Genomic DNA, 24,369 nt, shown 5'->3' with positions numbered 1-24,369 from the left:
TCCAAAGCTGGGAAAAGATGTTCTTCAATTATCCTTGGGGATGTAATTTATGATTATGGCACCCACCTTGAGCGAGCGAGCGTGCAAGTCAGAGAGAGAGAGAGCGAGAGCTTTATAATTCCGCGTTTATGGCCGAAAACATATTTTGGAAGATTTGATGAGTTTCACTGACTCATCAAGGCCAACAAGTGAAAGGGAGGCCAATGAAGCGTTCAATTTGCGAGAGCATTACTTTCCATTTTGGTGCAACAAAAAGGCGAATCCTAGCACTTTGAACTGATATGATGTGCTCAATTTGGCTTTTGAATGTGTTCTTTCCTCAGATGTCACGGATTGCCAACTCAGAATTGGGTAGACAATCCAACAATGGCCGCAAGGGCGTCCAATTCTTGGCCAAAAAAAGGAAATACTTGAACTCGAGTCTTACGAGCCTAATAGAACAAAATATGGTTGAATGACTTAAGATTTTTTTGCATTAAGACACAAATTCTCGAGTAAAGAATAGATGAGCCGCAACTCTCTTTTATTTTTGGTGCAGGTAGTCTCGGGTTGAAAATGCTAATTTTGATTGAAAAAATGAGCTTTTGTGCACCAGAAATACCATGGATTGAAGGAAAAGAATCAACGATAGAATCAATTTGTTAAAAAAATTATGATTGGCACAAGAACATGCATCCACAATTTGTTGAAATGACCCGTAAAAGACTCGGTTTGAAAAGGCTCGAGTCTCTCAGAAACTGTTGCGAGTCATCTCAATGTTTCTGCACAGCCCTAAAACCAACTATCGAGGTATGTTGTCGTATCACTGTCCGTGTTGTTGATGTAACCATGCTTTACTTGTCTCTATGTGCATTAGATCAATTTCCCATCGGTCCTGGAAGTAGCTCATCCGATTGGACGAGTCTCCATTACCGTTAAATCAACCTAATTACTGCAAAATCAACAGAAAGATTGATAAGGCCGCTCGTCACGTTACCTCTGTACTTCAAAATAAGCACGAGCGATATTGGGGGGGAAAAATGTTATGTAAGGTTTAGAGTATTTAACATTGTCCCGCTAATCGAACTGGTTTTGTGTTTCTTGTAAAGCATCAATACATTACAATGGTGGAAGAACGGGAACAACGAAAGTTGAAATGATCAAGGGTCGCGGTGTGTCCCAAGAGCATTGCAAAGACAGAGAAGGCTTTGAAAGCATTATGAATATCATCGTCAGGATTAGTTGTGTATTCATTCGTACTTGTGTGAGTGAGCCTTTTGGGTGATGTTTCATTCCATTTCGTCCAGGATGGAGAGTCCCACCCAAAATGTGTTCCATTCGAACTATAAATATCTCCACAGCCCTTCACTGTCAAAGGGCAATTGGCTCAAATCACATTGCTATCTTCCTCAATGAAGATAGCGTTTTGATATGGTTCCAACATGATCACTTACCTTAATTCCTGGAGCTGGCCATGAAATAGACCTAGAACACAGAGGGCACAAGTTTTGTTTAGGAAAGCCAATGCTTTTCTCGTTCTCGAGTTGTTATCGTATGCTCAGAAATGGATGAAAGAAATGTAGAATATATCCCCGAGTCAAACGATCCCTGTGAGGTCAACGAAATTCCAAATTGACAACTTGATTGGAGTTCTAATTTATGGAGGCATGCTCGGCTTATGAGGCCATTTCCATATACGAATTCCTGATCTCATCGAGGGGGTGGGTGGAGAAAGACTTGCTAGTTTGTACGTACACCACGTGTATCGCCATCGATATATATCCAATCCAACCGCATGGTACTAGTCAAGTAAAGGTTATGAAAGTGGAAGCGAATTGTAACCTTGGGGATCTGCTCACTTCCCGACTCAGTCTTTGAACAGGCATGGTCTACGTAGTGAACTCAGCGTGGGGCATCTTCAATAAGGGGTACTGCATGAACAATCTGATAGCTTCGTATGTACCAGGTCTTGACAAGAGCAAATGTCTCTGCTCTAAATCGTTGACATTTTCAAATTGGGTGAACTACTGCCCTGCTACTTTTTCTGTCACATGTTTTCTTACTCACAATGTTTGAACGCATGGTAAATGACAAACGGCAACAGAACGAGGTTCGTGAGAAAATAAGGCCGAGAAAATAGACAAGCGTATGTATTAAGTCAACACGTGCCCTAGCCGACATAGTCGATCGTCGAAGCTATTTCAAATTGGCAAGGCAAGAATTGGAAGGCAGATTCAGATTTGTGAATTGTTTTAACAAACAACGCTTCGTTGACAAGATGAATTGATCAATTAGTCAGATGCTCAAATGGGAAGACCGCCATGGGTTCAGCCTCGCAATGGAAAAGGCCAATGCCTGTTGTCAAGCAATGCAGACCTGATTTTTGAGGGTAACGTAAAAATCATGGACAAAGCCATATGACAGACCATTTTGGTCAGTCTAAACTGAGAACAAAAGGAAATGTGTACGTGGGTGCTGTCAATGTGGTGGTGAATTGGAAAGCTATAAATCGTAGCTGTCTTTCTCAACGAGGTCGACCCGCATTGAATGCTTTCCGATGACGGGTCGAGTGACTTTTCTGAATTTTGATTTCATCTCGAATGACTTGTGTTACCAAGGCTGGTGTTTCTTTTTCATAGAGAGGATTAGAGTAGTTGTTCGATGAATTGTCTCAGTTCTTTCAAGATATGGGCATAATCGACCGACGCATCATGGGGTGGCTGTGTTAGTAAACAGAGTTGACTTGGCTGGAAGAAAACAAAGCTGCCTATTCAGCTAATTCTCAGTCGTTTAGTCGATTCCTAAAAATGCGGGTTCGGTGAGTCCATAATGAAAATCTAGATGGCAAGTGATTATGAGGTTCTAGATGGTGGTGTTACATAAGTTGGCTGGGTGAATTAGTATCTTCTTCCCTATTGAGTAACACACCCTTGTATGAACTAAGAATCCTAACGATTGTCACATTTATCAAGCGCTTTTCAGCTAGTGCCGGTTAAATTATGCACTCTCCTAAAGCCAAAGTAGAGGATTAGTACCTTTGCACTCACTTTACCGACTCATGAGCATTGTTAAGAGGGGTGGCAAAGATGGTCTCTCGTGGAAGACTCAACATCTTGAAATTTGACCTCAACTTTGTGATACAAGCAGAGATAACTTGTTTGAGGTTTGACAGATAATTGAGAAAATAGTGATCCATAACTTTTTCGTCCTTCAAATTTGTAACACATTCTTTCCATTAAAATAATCTTCTTTCACTTGGGATATGAATTCAGACATTAGGTGATGATAAAAAATACAGCAAATAATTGCAAAATAATAAATGCTATTCAAAGGGGAGAAGAGTTTGTTTGGACTCATATGAACCCCTTAGAATATGGACAGGTAGGCGAAGGTTGAAAATTTACAGTTCGAAATCGAATGAAACGATTGCATCATTTTTCAACTGAAACGCGCTCCAGGTTGTTAAAATCACATGTTTCAATTTTCAGCTTGATCAAACGAATCGGTCAAAAACGTGACCCTCTCAAAGCTCATTACATAGCTCTACGTAGAATGAATGAATGAATGGCCCTCTTCTGACAATCAATGGCCAGAAGTGAGCAAACTCATCATTTTATGTTTTCATTTAGCAGCCTTTTGAGAGGGCATAATTTTTGACTCAGTCATTCAAGTAAGCTGAAACTTAAAATGCAAAACTGAAGCGACCTGGGTTCAGTCCGATTTGAAGAAGAACACAATGGATGGCTTCGAATCGGCGTTGCTTACTCTCAGCCTCAACCTCCTAGTCCATATTCCAAGTGTTCATGGTTTGAATGAGTATCTAAACAACAACGGTAATGATCTTACAAACAACCCAGTTTGAAATTCCCTGAATGGTGTTTAACGTTCCCACTTACATTATTTAAGCTTTCCGTGTCGCGAGAACTCATGCGGTGAGTGGGAGGACGTACTTTGTCCAAGTTTGGTCGGGACCACTCAAACTCTGTTTAGGATAAGAAATCCTATTGGAGAGACTATAAGAAGACTATCTGATTTTCGATTCTTCGCCCAATGGGCGCATAAATAACTGGAACACAATCAGCTGATTAGAATGAGGTTTTTCTTCCAAAAACTTCCACTCTAATTTGTTTCCTTCAACACTTGATCGTTTGAAAGCAGCCATAAATCTCTCTGCAAGTGGGCGAGACAAAGCATTTAATCTTTAGACGGGCCAAGTTTCAAAATTCGTTTTATCGATGTCATTGCTCATGCGGAATCGACACTTACTGATTCAAAATAACTCAGGATTTTGTCAAGCATCAAGTGACTCAAAACTTGTTCTTCAAAGTCATAGACACGTACAAGCCCAAGAGGAGTAAATAAGACCAGTGAGCTCTCGCACATCGATCCTTCTAGTTAGGGTTGGCTTTATCTTCGATATTTTATATTGCATGGTCTAATATTTGTAGCTTTCGTGCAAGCGAAAGCCTACAAACCTACCAGGTCATCTGGTATAAACTGCATTGGAATGTTAGCTTTGATGTCGAATACTCGTTTTTGGGTTATAAAACCGAGCGATAAGTGGAACACAACGTGAACACGATCCGCCTCAGCTTCTCACTGTTGATAGAAAATGCCAAAGACGTGGACCCCATTCTTCAAACAAAGTTAAGCAATCTTCTCCCCATTGCTGCATTTTTGCCTGACCCGGCAACCGTTAAGATAGGCAAAATGATCAAAATTGAGGCCGAACGTTGGTTTTTTGTATACGTCTATCTTCCAAAACAATAGGTGGGTCTCCGCCAAAACCTCTGGTGCAGCAAAAGGCAAATTAGGCCCACCTTCACCTGCCAATTGAACGGGCAGGCACCCTTAGAGCTAGAGATAAATCATACCTGATCACTGGAGAAGAGCAGCTACGTGTTTGCATTTTTCCTAGGGCTTTTTCTCGACTACTGAGAAATTGCGAAGGTTTGCCTTATTTGCCAGCAATAGTGCCGGATCATTACTGTTTGATGAATGATGAGCAAACTGACAGTCTGGTTATCTATATGATTATGATCACTACCCCGATCAATGGTGCACTATTGAGATGGTGACAAGAAGTACTACAATAGACCGGCTTTATGTAGAGCGTTTGGACCGTATTAGTCGACCAACTTGTCCTGAGTATGCCTATTCTTGGGCATTGATACTTGGACGATGATGCCTTTTTGGTAGGGAGAGAAAGAGAGGAGGATTCGAGCAGGAATACCTACTAGTGTAGATACACGTAGCTCAACGCTCTTTGCACACGCCATGTACGAATCTGGACTTGTTCAACGAGAGAATAATGTGCACGTTGTGAAGTGGAAGTGGAGGACGGCGAGGAGGAATCATGTGGATAGAACAAGTAAGGTAGTAGTAGTATTAGTACTAGTAGTAGTGGTAGTTCTGCTACTACTTAGACTTGGTGGTGACCGGCAAATGCTTCATTCTCGGATGATGAGAGCGGTGAGATCGCTTTGAAAAATCTCACCAACAACACTCGCAATGACGAGTTCTTGGGCCGAAGAAGTCTAGGATTGCCTCGAGGCTTTGGAATGACCACCAAGAGAAGCTGTGGTGGTCCTCTTTCCTCCTCCCCTACTTAGCCTGACTGTCGTCGTCGTTGTTGTCGTTGTTGTTGTCGTTCTTCGCCGTCGAAGGTGGAGCAGTCGTTGTTCGGTCACACGTCCTCCGTCCACTCCTTTGGATGGACATCGTGAGTGCGTAGTTACGAACCTTACGAACCTGAAACCTGGTCTGCCTGGTTCTGTTATTAAGTGATTGCCTAACACCCGATCGACCAAGTCAAGAAAGGGAGTCTGTGCGAAAAACGCAAACGAAGTCAAAATGGGAACAAACATTCGAGTGATGGAGAGGAAAAACGCGAGTACTCCCGACACCTTCTAGTAAGATGGATTCACTTTTTGCAAGACTTCACGTGCAAAGTCAACAAGTTTGAGGCAGACATTCGCACATTCCAAAGCTCATCTTCATTTCGCCGAGCCCGGATTCATTCCAGGAGTCGGCTGACCATCATCACTTACCCGACAATCCACTTTGACAGTGAAGCTTTTACTCGCTCTCTCTCTCTTCCCCCTCCCCTCTTTCTCTCTCTCTCTCTCCCATACTTCGAGTTCACTATTTTCGGCATTTGAGACGAAGGTGGGGGAAATCATATTTTCGCATTGTCTGACTTTCCAAATCAGACCAAAGAATTAAAAGCCAAGAGCCGACAAGGTGCGAACGGAAGAATAGCTCTGGACTAAAGCTAAGCCCATCCCGACGAGAATTTTTCAAAATAGCTCTGATCGCGAGGGGATTGCGTTCCGTTCGTTCCAGACATTTTGTTGCCACAACAGTTCCGTTCCGATCGTTGGAAAGTCAGGCAAGACACTTACATGCAAGCAAGCGACGGCGACGGGGAAAAACCTTCACCAATTCTCGACTTAGAAACGTGAAGGTAAATCAAGTGTTTTGTCTTTACCCATTGCTCACTGTTTGGCGGGAGGAAAAAAGGTTTAATACGTTCCGATACTTCATGTCTTTGACATTTCCTCCCATCGGCCGTTTTGGACCAAGGTGTTGTGTAGATTTCTCTTCCAATCAAGTCATGGCTTGAAAGGCTACGCTTGAAAGCATCGTGTGAATTTTCCCATTTCCCCACAAGAGACAACACAGTTTATCTTTTTGGGTGTCGAGATCCTACTCGAGATCTGCGGGGAAGCAAAAAAGGTCCAAAAAACGACGTGGACTAACGAAGGACAACACTTAAAGCTCAGTGCCTCCATCCATCCATCCATCCATCCATCATGACAACCTCCACGGAAGATCTGACGATTGTAGACACCACTTTGTCGGTGTCGAGTACATCGTGGCCCTCCATTGATCCCGACCTTGACTGTGGGACCAGAGCGGATGTGACCCAATACCAGTTCTGGTGCGACGGGGTCTTATTAGTGATCATTGGCCTGGGAGGATTCGTTGGGAATTTAATGGCCCTGGTGGTGCTCTCCAGACCCAAACTAAGAGACGTCTTCCATCAGCTCCTTCTGGCCTTGGCTTGCTTTGATATTTTGTACATCATCTGCGGTGGCGTGAGCTACACATTCAGAGCCTTCCAAGCCCAGTCCGACATCTACACATATCTGTTTCCGCATTTGATTTACCCATTGTCGCATGTGGCGGTAACGGGGACGATATTCATGACGTTGGCCATCTCGATCGAGCGCTACCTGGGCCTTTGCCATCCGATGTTGCCGCCACATTCTCGCAAGGCTTGGTTTTACATCGTGCCGGTGGTGGTGATCGCGTTTGCTCTGAACGTGCCCAAATTCATGGAGGTGGAGCTGGAAATTGAAACCGTCAATGGGACGGACATCCCGTTCTTGAAGTCCTCCCAACTCCGTTACAACGAGAACTACGTCCGGGGCTACATCATGTGGACACGTTTGTTCTCCACCGCCATCATTCCCGTGACCATGTTACTGTTTCTGAATACTCGGATCATCATCGACTTGTTCTCAAGTAAAGTGCAACGCTTCGGCTCAACCAAGCGCCAACGCCGCGAGATCAATCTCTGTTTCATTCTGCTCTGCATCGTGTTTGTCTTCTTCATTTGTCATGCATGCCGTATCTTCTTGGATGTGTACGAGTTCTCCAATGTGGAGAAAATCATTCAATGTGCTCCCGATCGCCCATGGCTTCCCGAGGCTTGGGGCCAGGCCCTGCCCTACGTGTCCCACTTTATGATGATCCTCAACTCCTCGGTCAACTTCATCGTGTATTGTCTGGTGGGTCACACGTTCCGACGCGAGCTTTGCCGGACATTGGGCATCCGAGATTATATGTCGATTCCCGGCGCAGAGTGGTCCAGACGAACCTCGCGATCGGATATGGTCAATGGCAATGGTTCCACTCTGGTTTCCATTCAACCTGGAGGCAGCCGATCCCTCAAAAACGGCCATCGTTCCACCTATTACAACAGTCCGAGTAGCAGTCCCATGAATGAGGGAAATAAACAAGCCATGATAAATGACCTCACCGAGGTTTAAACTGGCTTCTTGTTTCGTCATCTTCGTCTTTTTCTTCTAAATCTTCTTCGTAAGTGCTTCTTTATCGTCGTTTTCGTCGTCTTCTTCATCTTCTGCGTGTCTTTCTTCTTCTTCTCCTGTCGAACGGATTCCTTCGCATCCTTCAAGATTGAAAGAAGACACACCACACACCAACAGCAACTACTACTACTACTACTACTACTAGTAGTAGTAGTACTTTTACTACCACCGTACGATCCGAGCAGAAGTGAAAATCGCAATTTCATCCTCGTCTCATTTTGAATTGATGTGCTGTTCAACAAATAATGAATGTGCAGAGTTACATATTGCTCATTGTTTTTGACATCCCGTATTATTGGACTAGATTTGGATCAAGGAAAAGTGCCCTCGACGAAACAATTCATCTGCAGGAGTGACATGGCCTTCCTTTTCCGTGGGACACTTTCCTGAAAATCGTGACGTTATGGCGCCAAGTCTCTACTAGTCAGAAAAAAAGCGTGACGGCGCCAATTGAAAACAAAAATGATAATTCCACTTGGGGAAGAAAACAAACAAACATTCATTCTCGCCGAGCAATGAAGGCCCGTCAATGTGAACCTCCTTATGACTTCTTTACGTCGTCATCACCATCAATGTTAATCGTATATTCATCTTACTACTTTTTGAGCCTATGCATGTGTTTCTCGTGGTTCAATGTGGTCGTCGTCGTCTCCTTTGTCGTTGAAGGAAGGGAAATTGCCTTCCTTACCAAAATTCATTCACCTCGTACCACCCACCCACCATTCATGTCATGTCTGTTCAGGTCAGTTGGGTCGATCGCTAGACAAGCACGCCATCAGTTGTTCATCATCCCTCAAACGGAGATCCTTTGTGCGCAGATGAATATCATGAATTCTTATGTTTGTGACCACCTGTGGTCGGAGAACCAATCGGTTGTGCACCTTCTGTTTTACCATATGAATCAAATTTTCCTTGAACCCTGGGCGGCGTAACATTCATCGCATTTGAAATTGACGATGTAAACTGGATGTGTTAGGTGGAACATGTTCGTGTGTAATCTTCAAAAACCAACAGTACAATATAGATTTGTTCAATATCAACTTTAAGTAGTTTGCCTCTTCATGTTTCAAAAATATATATATTTTGGTGCCAAATAAATTTCATGTTTGAAAACGCATCCCCAATATTTTTTTAATTGCATTCACGGGCATCACAATCCGCCATGATTTATTTTCATTCCAAATATTTCACGTTACCCTTTATGAAGCAAAAAAGAAGCATCATTTGGAACAAGTAGGCTACAATCGCTGATAAGATTGTTTCGAGGTCAATATAAGAGCCTTGCATAAAGTCTGTTACTTCGGAAGATCCTAGGAAATTGATCTAGCTCTTGAAAAGGACGACAATTTGATCCCCTAAAGAATTCAAAATGTCTTAAAAATAAAGGTGTCTAAAACCAATCTCCTCCTATGGCCGAAAGGAATTGATTGTTCCTGTGATATGCCAGTCTTTCATCTTGAATTCGAGACACATTCTGTGTAGGCCATTGGTTTGTCTGTTTGAGGTGTCAATTTGTAATGATTCATGACTTGGTCCTAACTTGGGAAAGTCTGAGGGTTTAAAGCACGAGGGATGAGGATCTGTGCTCAAAATTCTCTGCCATAACAGCAAAACAATGGAAGCATTAACCCAAGGCTTTGATAGGAATTGAATTGAAACCGTCAAATATATCTTTTGCTTACTGAAGTTCCAGTTTGAATGCCTACCCTCCTTCGTTGAAACTGGTTTCAACTACATTGTTATCGCTTCGTTAAAGAACGGAGTCAGTCACATTCCCATTTTTTCTTCACATTAAAAAAAAGAACTCATAACTCCCATCTCCAAAGATAAGAGCCATCTTTGGCTAAAAATTTTCCCTTTTTAACATATATTTGAAATTGTGACTGGCGTTTCGAGCTTACATGGCCATGGCCCTTCGAAAGTATGAAAAAATGTGAAGAAACTACAACTTTCTCGTTTTTGCAAGAAATTACTTGCTCTTATAATCACAAGGCACATTGGACATTGGTATTTGTAACACGCGTACACATTTTTGAGGCAAACTTGAAAATAGGGTAGAGGGCCTATGTAGTCTCTGAATAATATAAAAACCATTGTTCTAAAATAGAACTCAACAATGCAAAAGATTTATCTAAATTGATGTGAGTTTAAGGTAAAATTGGTGTAATTAGGATTACATGACCATTTTTGTCGACCTTGCGTTTTTTCTCGCACCTTTCACCAATATTTTGGTGGTTTTTTTTCTTAAGTTATCTGGAAGCACTCCACAAAAATGTCATCAGATGGTGTTTAATAAGCTTGTCAACAAGATGCATATTTGTTAATAATGTAATCATCTCATGAATTGGCTTTTGCTTAAAGACACCTGTCGCATTTTTCGGACAGAACCATAACAGCACAAATCATTGATTTGTTACACGCTGTGAATATATCGGTGGCTGAGCAGACGGGTGAAGTCCTACCTCTTTTCAATTGTTCTTTTTTTTAATTGTTTATGTGCGAGAATACATCTCAAAGGACATTACATGCTGTTAATCGATAATTGATGATGAAATTGCCCAAGATCTTGGTTCCAACGGTAGGCCGCCATTCGAGGTGTGAATGTCCATTAGAAAGATCGGTTAGGCGAGACCTGGGATCGAATCCATTAAACAGAGCATGGCTAACTCGGGTGCGACGCGTTATTCAACTGCGCCACTCCATTTCCCTCTTCTTTTGGAACACAGTCAATCAGGACTCCAACCGTTTTTAAAGGTACTTGAGGCCGAACTTATCACTTGTTGAAAACCTAAATTGCTATTGGTATTCATTAAAAAAAGGTAGTTTTTGAACATCCGTCAATCTTTTAACTAGTATCTGGCTGTTTTGATTGCGACAATTTAAACTTGATTCAAGAGTAAGATTGTCATTCCCCTTGCCTTCTATATTGTGATACCTTTGCAAAATAAAGATAAAAGAGTCAATTTCCAGATCTAAGAACTTTTGAAGCCAGTTTTGGTGTTTTGAAAACGTCAAACATATTTTTTCAAATTGTTTGAGTGAGCTAGAGAGCAAAGAAATATGCAATGCCTTTTCATAGTCCATGTAATGCTAACAGTCTTAAATTCAGAACATACCCAAAAAGCATTTTAAATAATCATTGAGAGTACATTTGGGTGTTCCTTTAAAAGAGATTATGTAGCAATTTTTTTAGGAATCTGCCGTCCACTCAAAAGCACGCCCGCGTCTAAATAGCTAACTTGCACAATTATCCGCAAATGAGATATTACAGAACTTGCAATTTAAGGTATTTGCAAATGCCTTGCATTTTGCATCATACTTGTTCGGTAAATCTCATTTTTTGCTTCATCTTGATTGTGTTTTAAATAAATTTCAATATTGCTTTAAAGAAAACTGACATTCCTCAGAAAGCTAGTCGATTTTTTCGTCATGGAGAAACCCTGTACCTTTTTTGCATATTTCTTTAACCGCTACTGGTAAAGTAATAACCAGCAGTTCGAGATAACAAACTTTTATATTTCATTAGGCTTTTATTTCATATACTATTTGATTCAGCAACGAATCAGAGTTGACGAATATGGTTAGCCCTGATTATGAATTTGAGTTAAAACTTTTTGGTGAAAGCTAAACAATTCAAACTCAAATATAAGATAACATTTTTCTTAACGATTTACATGCAATTTCTTTTGAAGGAACAGCCAAACGTGCTAAAAAACTTATATTGAATAGCTGTGAATAATTATTTTTGACGGCCACTTCAAAGTAAGTTGTAAAGTTTTTTTTGCTCTAAAGTCAAATCAGTTGGAAAAATGCGCTTCGTGATTTAGAAATAACAAACCAGGATCGCAACTTTGACAAGTTCTTTGCCTTGTACACAGTACGTGCTAGCATCCTCATTGTATCTGGCTGAACACAGTTTAGTTTTGAATAATGGGTTAAGATTTTTTGCATTAGTTGTATTGTTATGCAAAACGTAAAGAGTTGGCGAAATCAGATTTTATGGAGCAATGTCAGAGTTTTCACATTTGCACTTATGTAACTTCCTAACATTTAAGGAAATTTGAATAATGGAGAACTTTTCGTTATTGACAAGAAATGCAGTGAAAAAACGTGACTTAGGAACAAGAGCAACTAGATGGTTTACTTTTCGATCAAATATGTCTCTCTGACAGCTAAACAAATTGTTATGGGAAGACCAATGCCAGATTGCTAAATAGACCATCTCGTGATATGAACAAAAAAAAATTCTGCTTGTGTTTCCATGAACGCTAATCATCAAACCTTTTTGAGAGCTCAAAATCAGATTTGCTAGATTCCTGTCTGTACCCCTAAAATTTTAATCAGTTTGGTTTGTAGAGAACCTTAACATATGACTAAGGTTCAGGTATTAACGCATGAAATTTTGATTCGAATGTTTGATCGATTCATTTTTCAATGATAAAGGTGAAATTACCGTTATTTCGCACCGCTTCCCTCCCTCCTCTCTCACTCTGTATTGCTATGAGCCAGAGCCATGGGGGTCATTATGAAACGGCCATTTTTCCAAAAACCCTCGAGACTTTGGATGACGTAACTGGACATTGAATGAGTTTGATATTGAGCCTCTCCAAACCAATTCTTGTTGTCGCTCATTCTCACGTTTCGAAGCCTAAAACATGCATGTCTGGGAATGTACGTACCTGGCCATGAGCAATGTGAAAACTTGGCCTCGACTGGTGACTCTCTATTGTTCGCTTATCTGAAGCTTGAGACGCTTGAGACCAATCGTTTTCCATTGGTCCGGTCACGTTCCATGCGTCAATGTCGCCGAGTTGGTTCATGATCAGAAGAATGTTGAGGTTCTACTCGATTGGAATCTTACCTTCCGTAGAATTATCGACAAGATCGCCGGTCTCGCCTGACTTCTCCATCATTAGCCAGCAATTAGTTAGCACCCCCATTTGGGCAGTTCATATAGGGTTGAGATATTGATATCAATGGTGTTTAATATCGTTTAACGTCAGGTTAGCTTTGATTAGTTTGGGTTCATTATACAACACCAAGGTAGACCTATGTTGAGGTTTATTTTGACTAAGTTCTGCAGTTCCGCTGATTTGACATGAAAACAGGCCAGTTCTGCTACTATTCATCTCTACCACGTCGACCAAAGGTATCAATGAATCTCCATCCCCGAATACCAGGAGTTTTGATTTATCAATGAAGCCTTTCATGTGTTAATTGAGATCACGATGGGCTCGGATTCGGTCCTGAAATCTCAGGATGAGAAGCGGGCTTCCAGCCTGGCCAAATTGATCCAACCTTCCTTGGCTACTTGGGAGATTTCGATTCTAACGGCTTCTTGGACGTTGGGCATCTTGTATTCACTCTATCATGTCTTTTTAGCCTCTAGAGGTCAGTTTAATGGCACAACATATGTCTGCTGGAATTGTTAAATGCTTATTTTCACTCTCTTTGTTCCGTGCATTGCAGAATATAGCCGCGTTTTGGCTCAGAATAACGATTTGGAAGTGGGATGGTTTGGCATATCCCAATGGAAGAAAGACACTTCGGACTCAGAATGGTTTGTGTTCTCGGAGATCTTGATTTTCTCACTCCCTTGGTTAGCGGTTCACATAATCGGATCCCAGATATTGAAGAAATATCGCAAAGAGGTAAGTAATAGCTTATAAAAACTAGAAGGACCTGAAATTGATTGACTTCAGCGAATAAGCCATGATATCCTAGAGGCGATGTCTTTGCGACTTATTAAGGCCAATCATTTCCTTTCTTCCAGTTCTTACCAACGTTTTATGTGATTTTAAGCGTTAATTGGACATCGCGAATGATTGGTGTCCGTGGACTGCAATTCTTATTCTTTCAACCCGTGATCATGTACGGGTGCTTACAGTTGAGGGACTCCAGGTTGATCTACTTGCTTTCAATGATCTGCATCGGTTTGATTGATCATTGGCCTCTGACTGCGCTCAGATCGGTCTCCTTTGATGCCTCGGATTACAAAGAGCGTTACATTGGATCCGTCACCTATGCTTGGTTCAATGCCCGATGTCTGTCCTTTTGTCTAGATCACTTGTGGGGACACGTCCCTTGGGAGTCATCTCATCTGCATGGCCTTGTCAATATGTTGGCATATTGCTTCTATTTACCCGTGGGGTTGGGAGGACCTATTATTAACTATGATACATTTTACCAAGGCGTAAGAGACTCGAGAATATTTGACTTCTGCAATCTGATCGTCTCAATGATATTGCCTATGTTCCAGATCACGTCCCAATATCGCGAATGGACATGGCGCCGACTGAGAGGTTTCTTTGCAGAATGTGCCAGATATTTAGGCTGGTTGATGTTTAATAACTTCGTGCTGCATTTCTTCTACTTCTCCGCCATTCAATACGATTTGGGAACATTTCTGAAGCTGGATCTTTGGACATTGTCTGGAGTTGCATATGCTATGGGGCATTTCTTTTACATGAAGTATTTGGTGTTCTACGGATTTCCCAGGGCCTTCCTGACGGCTGATGATATTGAGGCCCCCTCTCAGCCCAAGTGCATCGCACGAATTCATTTGTATTCAGATATGTGGCGATATTTTGATAATGGACTCTACAAGTTTATACACAAGTAGTTTTGGCTAATATTTTCCCTCTGCAATGATGTTGTCTGCAAATAATGGGGTATTCTGTTTTGCAGATACTTCTATGCCGTCTTGATCCACGACCGTCCTGGCTTGGTTGCCAAACTGTCTGCATCTTTTTGCACTTTTGCATTTATTTATATTTGGCATGGGATTCAAGAACACGTCCTCATTTGGAGCGTCCTCAATTTCTTGGGCCTCACTGTCGAGGCATTGGCCAAAGCCATTGGATCATTGCCCTCTTATCAGCGATTTGAAGTGAGTGCAGTCAAAATAGGTTTCAAAAAAATGTCTCGTATGTAATTGGTCTTCTCACAATTCCAGCGTTCCACATTGAGCCCTCGAGGACGGCGAAGATTCTATTGTGTCTTGGGCGGACCTTTATTCCTCATCTCCATATTGAGCAACATGTTCTTTTTTATGGGAGTTCAAAACGGCAAACATCTTATGGAACGTGCATGGACCTCATTTCCCCTGGGAACGCCTTTTCTACTTCTCATTATGTATTGTGCGGCGCACACCTCTTACGAAGTTCGGAATTGGGAGGTGAAAAGCCGAGACCCAAGATTTAGGCCAATCCCAAAAAGTAATGACTGAAGATTTTATAGCTTCCGATGAGAAAACGTTTGATTTTGATGCTCTCAAGCGTACATAATTTATCTACAACACAAAGCACTTAAATTTCAATTCAATTTTTCTATGAGTAATTATTATTTCTGAGTTGAGTTCTCCGATGTCGGTCATAATGTTTCTCCCTTAAAACTGAGCAAACACAGAGCTCTTTCAAGTAGAGCTCCTTTTAAGCGCCAAAGCATCACATCCTGACCGCCTAAATATAGTCCATGAATGGTGGTTTCTGGATGAAGTTGATCGATTGTCTTAGGAGTGAAACAATCTAGGTCATGGTTTAGTCCGTAGCTCTCTCCATGAGAAACGAAACTCTGTTTGGTGAAAGAGAAACCAATCTTGATATGATAGATTTCGTTCCTTGATCTGTGGGAACCATTGACAAGTTTGGTCAACCATTCGTTTAACTACAATGATCATTAGTATCTCATAGCCGGAGCAGCTTTCTTCTATTTGGGTACTCAGATAAAATAAAGCTGCTCCCTAGAGTGCCCTGAATTTTGTTGAATCCTTTCAAAAGGTCCCCAAATTGCCAATGGTACAGATAGGTTCGCTTCGTTTTGTGGAATGTTTGTGAATTTTGGATCATTATGATTGAAAATGAGATCAACAATAGTTGCACATCGGTGTCCTTGACTCTCTCGGCCGTCAATGCTGCGTACTTTTCTGTTAAAACTTCAATGGGAAGAAAAGTGTTTTTGGAACGCCCTGCTGAGGGTTCATGCAAAATAGCTGTTCCCGTTCAGTACTTTGGATCCTTTGAATACAGTGAAGATTATCTTCAGTATCCTGGAGTCTTGAATAACCTCTTAAGGCGTCATTTCCCTAATTGACCAATTCTTAGAGCTCATCGGTAAATTCATTGATTTTGAGGTTGTCGTAGGTGCTTTGAAAATGTTTCTACTCTGGTTATCCCTATCTGGTTATCGTCTCTTATGTCTATTCAGCATAACCAGCTAACCACCAAGTGCTAACCATTTTCACCCATTGTTGGGCTGGGTAGCTTTAAGCCCCCTCCAAGACAAAGTCAATTTGTATGCATTTCTGAAGGAAAGAGCGTTTTCACATTACACTAGAAACTGCTGGATTCGTTGAAACCTTGATCCTCCGAGATGAAAGAATTCTTGGCATTAGATATTGCTGTCGAGAAACAAAAAGTGGGGACAACGAATACTTGGGACATTTCCTTTCATTTCAAGTGGATTTGAATTTGTAAAGTACGCAGCATTGACGGCATGGGAATTGGGGTTTTAACAGAAACATATTCGTTCGTTGAGTTTAGAGCAGGTTTCGCGTCGGCATGGGAATTGAATTGAATAGGGGATGGAAAAATGCAGTAAAGTTTAAGTTTTAACGTGAGTGTTTCAAACAATCATCAAGCCGACAACTGTAACGACAATAACGGCATGTCTAACGAAATGCGCGATAAATTCCAACATTGGTTTGTCTCCTTACATAAAAATCATTTCTGCCGTTTCTTCTCAATGAGCAAGTACCAAAAATGCGAACAAACGAGTCAAAAACCAATCTCATTATTCCACTTTAGTCTGGTCGGTTTTCTTGATGACCTTGTGAAGCCGAGTCAGATCACTGACCAAATTTCGCCCCAAAACGGATCCGGCACACAATAGACCTCCAAAGAGAGCTCCTCCAAATCCACAGGTCATCACGTCTTGCCCGGATAAGTACAGCCCTGGGATATCCGTCTCCGGTCGAAGTAGTGCGTTGGTCATGGGTTCTTGTCTGGCCAGATCGTGATCCAAGCCATAGATTTCCCCCTGGGAGCATCCCAAGTAAAACTGGTTCGTTACCGGAGTACCCACCTCCACATAGTCAATGTGATGCTTGATCTGAGGGTAGAGACGGCAAGCTTGCTCAATCATGTTATTGCCCACCGCACTCTTGAGCTCTTCGTATTGGTCCCCGCGCTTCTTGTGAGCCGTGGGCTCGAATTGTTTGTACCACCTCCAATTTGCAAACGAGATAATGGCACATGTGCTTTTGTTTTCACGTCCAGGATGAACGCTCCATTGGGGGTCCTTGGCACTCGGAAAGGAGATGAATATCATGGGCAAGTCTTTGCTCATGATGGCTTCTCGATCGGACTCGAGGTAGTTGACGAACTCTTTCTCGGAGTCATTGGAAGCAAAGGCCCACACGTTTTCCCGTTTCAATCCTAGGTCTTCATTGGACGCATTCAGACCCAAGAAGACGCTCATGGCCGCCACACCGGGTTTGATAGTTTGCGACCGGATCAGTTTGTGGAAATAAGACTGCTGAGCAACGGGTTCGGGCAGCAGCCTCTGGAATGTACTCATCACCCCGGCGGCGGATATCACGATGGGAGCTTCGATCTGGTAAGTTTAACTGCCTTTCTTCACTTTGACCCCCATGGCTTTTCTTCCGTTGTAAAGAATCTCCTGAACCGGGGCTCGAACCAAGACTTTCCCACCCGTTCTCTCTATCACAGGGATGATATTTAATGCAATTTCCGAGGCCCCACCCACCGGGTAGTGGGCTCCGTTCATAAAGTGATTGTTCAACAATGCTTGCATCATAAAGTGGCTGGAACTTGGCCGTGTGCCGTAATCCGGCCAACAGTAGCAAAAGATCGTCTGAAGATCTGGATTGTCGGTCAACCCCTGGATGATGTCTTGAGTGGATTTTTTGAATTGACCTCTCCACATTGTCGTGAACAAATGGATCAATCCAGTGCTTATCACGATCTTCACCAGCCACAATGGTAAGATTTTGAGTGCACCCAGAACCATGGAACTACCAGAGGCTTCTTGCAGGAGCTTGAAGAACTGGTCGATGGCCTTGGAGTCACCGGGAAAGGCTTCCTTTAAACTGTTTTGCCATTGCGTCTTGCCCGAAAGCACGGGATACTTCCGATTATTATCCCCATAACCAATGGAGACGACATCAAAGGCATCTTCCAGGGGAGCCCACTCAATTTGACCTTCTGAGACTTGATCAACCAATGTCTTGAAGAATGTCTGCTTCCCGACATTCCCTATGTAATGAATCCCCACATCAAATTCGTATCCCTTCTCCAAGTAAGTATGGCATGATCCTCCAGCCTGATCATGTTGCTCCAGAACTAGAACTTTGCGTCCAGCTTTAGCCAGAATGGCGGCCGTCGACAACCCTCCGATTCCACTTCCAATCACAATGGCATCCAACTCCGTGGGAACCTGATCGGGATGAAAGCTCTGCTTGATAATCTGGTCCCGTTTCTTTTGATCGACGAGATAGGGTCGACGTTGATGACGATCATCTTGAGCAAAGGGATTTTTGGCCTTGGCCAATCGATTCCACCGGAATACTTGAATGATCAGGAATCCCGTAGCCAAGGTCAAAAACACTTTGATGGAAGTGATCACCAACGGGGTGGTCAAGAACCATCCTTGAGCTAACACATTGTGAGGGTTCAACCGATACTCATAATCCGAGTTCATGATCGAGCAGGATCTAAGATCGACACTGAACGTATTCGTGTCGCCAAAAGCTCAAGATTGAACGTGGAACAGGTTCCACAACGTCCGGATTATGTAACACGGCAACACACTCAAAACAATGGAAGGCTCTTCTTTTCCCTTCATTCAAAGGTCGATATCGAAGATAATCCTGGATTGCGAGGTTCCGAGATGCTATGTGTACATGCCGAAGCCAAAAGCGAGGTGGATTTGAATATCAAAGCCCATCACTCGGCCCCAAATAATATATATATATATATATATATCAACTGGAGAATAATTATATGTCAATTTTGATATATTGTACGTCGATAAGTGAAAAAAAAGAGAATCATTGATCCATCGGTTCCTGACTTAAACCATTGGGCTCATCTTCATCAGCATCCTCGAATGCGCCCTCTTCCGTCTCCTCCGTTCCATTCTCATCATACTCCGCCTCATCTTCTTCTTCCAAATCCGAAATGTCCGCCGGATCCGGATGTAACGCTTGACACGCGGACATGGCTCGAAACATCGGTTCCAAGGCGGTTTTATCTTCGGGCACAAATCGGATCTCGGTCATACCCTGGTCCGATTGGCCCTCATCGTCGTCGTCGTCCGACCCGTTGGGCGTGGAATTGGGCGTACCCTCCGAGTCTACAAGTCGGACATCGATAATCAAGTACAAACATTCGGCCGGGAATTGACTCAGGTCCTTGGAGATGGCGTGTAAGGAGACGTGCGGGTATTCCAATGAGAAGCCTTGCTCCGACGGACCCACCCATGAGACCCGAGCCTCGGAGATGTACAGCGTGCCCACGCCCAAAGGACGTTCATTGACGTAAACTGTGATGAGGGGCTGGGTGTGGCGGATGCCCGCTTCGGGCGGACCCAAACGGGTCAACACCACCATCGCGAACGCGGGATGAGAGTGAGAACTGAAAATGTGGAACTGAATCAAACATGTGGAATTCCGGCGACAGATTCGAAACATGAAATGTTGAGGCACGGGTCTTCCGTCAAAGAAACGGCTTCCTCCTTTTCTTATTATATTCATAAAATAAGAAATGTAGATCGTGGCCATGACAGGTCAGTTCCTCATTTGAGATGGAATTGAGAAGTAGTTCGTTCCAATTATATCGCTAAAGCCTTAGGTGACTGACCGAGAGAAGGTCGAAGATTTCCATTTCATGTGCACAATTTTGAATATCCACTACTTTATGGGCCCAAATCCGGCCAATTGACTTCATTGGGCCTGATCTTTCGATCCTATCTATTGCCCATTTTGGATAAGATGAACGGCAAAAATGACAAAACGTCGAATTTGGAAAGATACAGAATGCCCATTGGATGTTTCCAGCCTATAAAAGCTTTTCGTGTTCAGTTCCAGCCAAAGACATGAATAGCTTTATCTAATGCCTTGCCATTGAACGGGCTAATCGTTATTCAAGAATCTAATGAAAGGCCTTAGTAGCAAAACCAAAATTCTAAAACCTAGTCTAGCCCTTGGTCCGGCAAAGCACATAGTCGAACATATCTTTCAGATTGAGGGGGCGAAATCAGCTTCCAAAAATATAGACTGTTCACAATCACAATCGCCATTTCCCACCCCATGTCTCATCACGGTGCAACATATTCATTGCTTGAGCCTGATCACCACCCCCGATTCTTTAAAATGTTTAGGAATCGAATGAATCCCACACTAACCAAGCGAGAGTACTCCCAGATTTGATATTGAGGTTTTCAAGCTGTTCTGAAGGTTTCGCGTTTCAAAGTTGGAACTGAAGCGATGACAAAACAAAACAAACCCTAGGAGGCAATTTCAGGGCTGCCGAGACGGACAATATTTATATTTTTAGTTTGAAAAATGATCTCATGCCGGATAGAAGAATGTATTATCATTTTTAGGGGCTCAACCGGCTCAACTCAGTCAACTTGAATCAGCCTCGCCGCGTCAATGTCCATGGTTAGCGAGCAGATTTAAACTTTATTTTTAGGATATGAATATGAAAGATATGTCTTTTTAAATTGAGGCTTTAATATATATTCCACAAACACTTCAAACCCTCTTTTTCCGGAATGCCAAAACTACGAACACAAATATTGAAACAATGCTTTGATATGGTCAAAAGTATTGCCATGAATATAGCGTCAAAAAAGGCCTCGGTCATAATACATATTGTGAAATACTAAGATGGATCCCTTGGGCGGCAGTTGCGTTCCTCGCTTGAAAAGTGTAGCCTTATTTTCTTTGACATTTCAGAATGGTCCGATCTACCTATCCCTTTTCTCAAGAAGTTGCCTGGTTGTCAGGAAGGAGATCAAGAAAATGTTCAACGTTTTCCCTCATCACTCCATATTTTCAAGATGCCTTATGTTCTAAAAATGTCGGTCCAATCTTCTGGTTAAAGTTTCCCTGATCGGCGAGATTTCTCAATTTGTTTTTCCGATAATATCAATCACAACAAAAACAAGGATGCCCCTAGCAGAGGTTGAGAGCATAAAGTGAGCCCTCTAGAGCATAACTTCAAAAAAAAAATGTTTGTCTTTGAATGTCATTGAAATACGGTCTTCTTTTGGAAAAGTGAAGCCACCAACATATTCTTATTGGTACTGTGGAGAAGTTTTTACATTACAAGAATGCATTTATTGATTGTGCGTTGCAAGTATTATCATTTAAACATGTCTTGATAGCCTAAAGCCAAACTAGCTCTGCTTCTGCATTTGAACTGCCAGTCTCACCCAACTCCTGTTTTGTGTTGTGGAAAAGGGAAAGAAAGAGAGTGCCCAAAGGCATACCAGAGTAAGCAACAGTCTTGTCAGCCAAGGCTTTTTCTTGAGGTGTTTGATAATTATTTAGCTCTCTACCAAGAGGATGCATGATGTTCAGTTCTTAGATGGTGCTACTTTCCGCTTCTTAAGAGCCAATTGAAATCTCCACCGTTTTTAATCTAAATATGGCAATCATAGTACATTAGAAAGTAATTTGCCCCCTGTACCTGAAAATACGTCCATAACATGCTGTAAACTGTAATTGATTACAATTACTAATCAAAATAAATGAAATAGAGTTTGTAGTGAGTTTACAATAACTCTCCGTTTCTGCTGCAAAATCAGACATATTTAGATGTTAACCATAAACATATTTTGAGATTGTTGAGCTTGCTTTACTTTGTCAATAGAGGAGGTACAAATCTATTTGGAGTCCACATCTTTGACAAAGTATCACTTTCCAAGGATGACTAATTGTGCTTTTTGCGGAAACATGTCCCTTCGACAGAAATGGACTAACTTTGTCAGGGTTTCAAAGGTTGAGCTTTACTGCCTAATGTGAAAACAAAGTCAACAGTTGGGAGTATAATTTGGCATCATTTTTATTGTTTTCATTCAACCATGGTTTCTTCTTCGCATTATTTGATTTTCATATTTCAGCCAAGTGCACCCTTCCAAATATGGAGAATCTGCATCCAATTTGAAAAACTTCATTCCATATACAAATTTTCAGCCACCCTCTGAAAATTCTTGAATACTCTTAAGCATAACTGCTAACCTAAATCATAATCCACTGAAAATTATGGACGTACCTCGACCAAGGCTAGTCATAACAAAAAGCCAATTCAGCCACAATTACCTTTCGGCTGACTGTAGAAACTTCGGTACTATTTGTTAGTCAAGATATTAGGGCTGCCAGGTATGTATGTTGACAATGGCGTTTTCTTGAGCTTCAAGAAAGCTATGGACAGGATGATCCCACAACATGGCATGACCAATGGTGCAGCCCTGATGACTAGTCTTGGTCATCGAAATACGTCCATAATTTTCAGAGGTCTATGCCTAATTTCAAAACCTCCAAATGGTCTGATCTATCTAAGGAACAAGAAAAAAGCAAAATGTATCTCCCTTGGGTAAATAAGAAATCTTTGTCCGGTTCCCTGTCAAATGCCGTGACAGGCAGGAGCTGAAAAAGATCTGTTCAATCTGGCCCATCCTCTTCTGTACAATAACCAAGATTTTCATCACCTACCTCTAACAGATTGTCTGTGTACTCTATGCTAACTCCCTCTTCATTTCTGTCATGTATATTGAAACTAATCTAGTCATCAGTAAGTCATCTGTAATATCACAATTTTCAATCGTCTATTTCAAGCGGTTTGAAATTTTTTGTTGCCCCGTTCGTTCCTGTTTAAGTTTCACATATTTTTTTCCAATTTTTTCATATACAGTTGGACATGACCATAAGTCGCAAATAATGATTTTTTTATTTTAAGAATTTACACCAATTGCCAGAGTTTGCCTTTGCTACTTTATCATATTTGCTTTCCAAAGACCGGTCACAGGTTTCGCCCAAGATGAATTGATAGATGGCGCTCAAGCATTTTCAATATCAATACCACTTCTACCACAGTCTCCACCGAGCGTCATTTCTCATTTGACCCGAAGTTGGAGAAGTTTGAGCGCATTTTTGTCAGGCATCATCATTCCTTTCAAACACGAGTAGAAGGGAAAATCCTCCGCCCTCAGCACCAATTTTGTGCCTTGGCCATCATTTCCCTCCCATTCCTTCGACACATTCGCTTGGACTATCAGCCCCGTTTTCGGTCCCGCTTCCCCCCCTGGCGCAAGAAGTACTTGGGGTCCTCGACGAAGCCCCGAAATCTGGGGATTCACCACCCGGTTCTGGCCTGCTTGGAGCCGCCTTTTCAGGCCAGCCAGTTGCTTGTCAGCTAGGAGCGACATCGGCGTCATCCAGGGAAAAGCGCGGCCCTCATTTAGCTTTGATACTTTAAGGGTGGCCAAACCGTCCACGTTGTTTATGATTAACCTATCGAGTATGACCCTGTCTTGGCAGATCTTTTGAGTTTCAATTTGGCACAAGTGGAAGCTTCATCAGAAAAAGAGCATGTATTTGCCAGATGATGAATCCACCAAGACCATGGTTATCGAGTGGTTGGTCTCTCAAACGTCTCTCGAATACAACGCTTATCCTGAGCAACATTAAGCGACCATGAATCTAATAAAGCCTTAACCCTCCATATTGACCTCTCGGTCGATCGATCTTGGCGTTGTCGCTGGATATGCTTGATGAAATCGAGGTGTGAATTAGCCTCACCTCAGGCCGCTCAAATTTTTCCTGCTCGCGAGCCACCCTGCTCCTTCTAAGCGCGCCCGCGCCCCCGCCAACGGTCGTGTCTGGTCACGATCGTGGATTCAGTTGTCGCATTTCCACGGCGTCGTTTGGAAGCTCGCTCTCTCTTCTCTCTCTCTCTTCTCTGTGTCTCGCTCCTGTCGCTTGACTTCAGAGCTAGGTAAGCTGCCGATTTTTCAGGCCGGTCCCGGCCCCCTTTTTCACGGGCTCGGCCTGACCGTGATCGAGGCCGATCCGGATTTCTGACCCCGCCATGGGACGGCCCGTTCTCTGGCCTTGGCCTGGATGGGGGTTGAGCGGCCGAGCTAGAGCGAGAATGGGGTGAAAATGGGACGGGAATGATGGGCTGTCAAAATGCGCGCGTAAACCAACCGTTGGCGTCTGGGGTTTCCTTGTGATGATGGGCGTGAT

The 24,369-nt window shown here is 42.5% G+C and overlaps 6 protein-coding genes across 6 annotated transcripts in view; 3 read left to right on the top strand and 3 right to left on the bottom strand.

Moving 5' to 3' along the window:
• Nucleotides 1-5,300: 5,300 nt before the first annotated feature.
• On the top strand, nt 5,301-9,213 carry LOC131883871 (FMRFamide receptor-like). Its single transcript, XM_059231470.1, has one exon. The coding sequence runs from the start codon at nt 6,795-6,797 to the stop codon at nt 8,034-8,036; it is 1,242 nt and encodes a 413-aa protein (XP_059087453.1). The 5' UTR covers nt 5,301-6,794; the 3' UTR covers nt 8,037-9,213.
• A 3,816-nt stretch (nt 9,214-13,029) lies between these two features.
• Nucleotides 13,030-15,366, top strand: LOC131883870 (protein-cysteine N-palmitoyltransferase Rasp-like). Its single transcript, XM_059231469.1, has 6 exons — nt 13,030-13,487; nt 13,566-13,747; nt 13,870-14,289; nt 14,356-14,714; nt 14,784-14,985; nt 15,052-15,366. The coding sequence occupies exons 1-6, from the start codon at nt 13,325-13,327 to the stop codon at nt 15,322-15,324; spliced, it is 1,599 nt and encodes a 532-aa protein (XP_059087452.1). The 5' UTR covers nt 13,030-13,324; the 3' UTR covers nt 15,325-15,366.
• Nucleotides 15,367-16,376: 1,010 nt separating this feature from the next.
• Nucleotides 16,377-18,815, bottom strand: LOC131883878 (all-trans-retinol 13,14-reductase-like). Its single transcript, XM_059231478.1, has one exon. The coding sequence runs from the start codon at nt 18,813-18,815 to the stop codon at nt 17,718-17,720; it is 1,098 nt and encodes a 365-aa protein (XP_059087461.1). The 3' UTR covers nt 16,377-17,717.
• LOC131883399 (all-trans-retinol 13,14-reductase-like) lies at nt 16,887-17,672 on the bottom strand. The gene has a single exon (XM_059230863.1). The coding sequence runs from the start codon at nt 17,670-17,672 to the stop codon at nt 16,887-16,889; it is 786 nt and encodes a 261-aa protein (XP_059086846.1).
• A 298-nt stretch (nt 18,816-19,113) lies between the features above and the next one.
• LOC131883877 (methylosome subunit pICln-like) lies at nt 19,114-19,725 on the bottom strand. The gene has a single exon (XM_059231477.1). It carries the CDS (start codon nt 19,723-19,725, stop codon nt 19,165-19,167), a length of 561 nt encoding a protein of 186 aa, XP_059087460.1. The 3' UTR covers nt 19,114-19,164.
• A 4,237-nt stretch (nt 19,726-23,962) lies between these two features.
• The window catches only part of LOC131883869 (histone H2A.V), a 1,525-nt gene continuing 1,118 nt past the window's right edge, over nt 23,963-24,369 (top strand). Inside the window, exon 1 of the mRNA XM_059231468.1 lies at nt 23,963-24,118. The gene's annotated coding sequence lies outside the window, so the exon portion shown is untranslated. The remainder of the gene's footprint in view (nt 24,119-24,369) is intronic.

The sequence above is a fragment of the Tigriopus californicus genome, chromosome 7, assembly GCF_007210705.1.
Source record: "Tigriopus californicus strain San Diego chromosome 7, Tcal_SD_v2.1, whole genome shotgun sequence".
In the NCBI taxonomy this organism is placed as follows: Eukaryota; Metazoa; Arthropoda; class Copepoda; order Harpacticoida; family Harpacticidae; genus Tigriopus; species Tigriopus californicus.
Note: the sequence above shows the minus strand (reverse complement) of the source record. Positions and strands in the feature narration are given on the sequence as shown.

What these genes read in the sequence shown, in the direction of transcription:
- LOC131883878 (XM_059231478.1), bottom strand. Translation starts at nt 18,815, where the DNA reads ATGAACTCGGATTATGAGTATCGGTTGAACCCTCACAATGTGTTAGCT.
- LOC131883871 (XM_059231470.1), top strand. Translation starts at nt 6,795, where the DNA reads ATGACAACCTCCACGGAAGATCTGACGATTGTAGACACCACTTTGTCG.
- LOC131883877 (XM_059231477.1), bottom strand. Translation starts at nt 19,725, where the DNA reads ATGGTGGTGTTGACCCGTTTGGGTCCGCCCGAAGCGGGCATCCGCCAC.
- LOC131883399 (XM_059230863.1), bottom strand. Translation starts at nt 17,672, where the DNA reads ATGAGTACATTCCAGAGGCTGCTGCCCGAACCCGTTGCTCAGCAGTCT.
- LOC131883870 (XM_059231469.1), top strand. Translation starts at nt 13,325, where the DNA reads ATGGGCTCGGATTCGGTCCTGAAATCTCAGGATGAGAAGCGGGCTTCC. An exon ending in TGTCTTTTTAGCCTCTAGAG is followed by an intron (nt 13,488 to 13,565) that starts GTCAGTTTAATG and finishes CGTGCATTGCAG; the next exon opens with AATATAGCCGCGTTTTGGCT. An exon ending in ATGATACATTTTACCAAGGC is followed by an intron (nt 14,290 to 14,355) that starts GTAAGAGACTCG and finishes CCTATGTTCCAG; the next exon opens with ATCACGTCCCAATATCGCGA.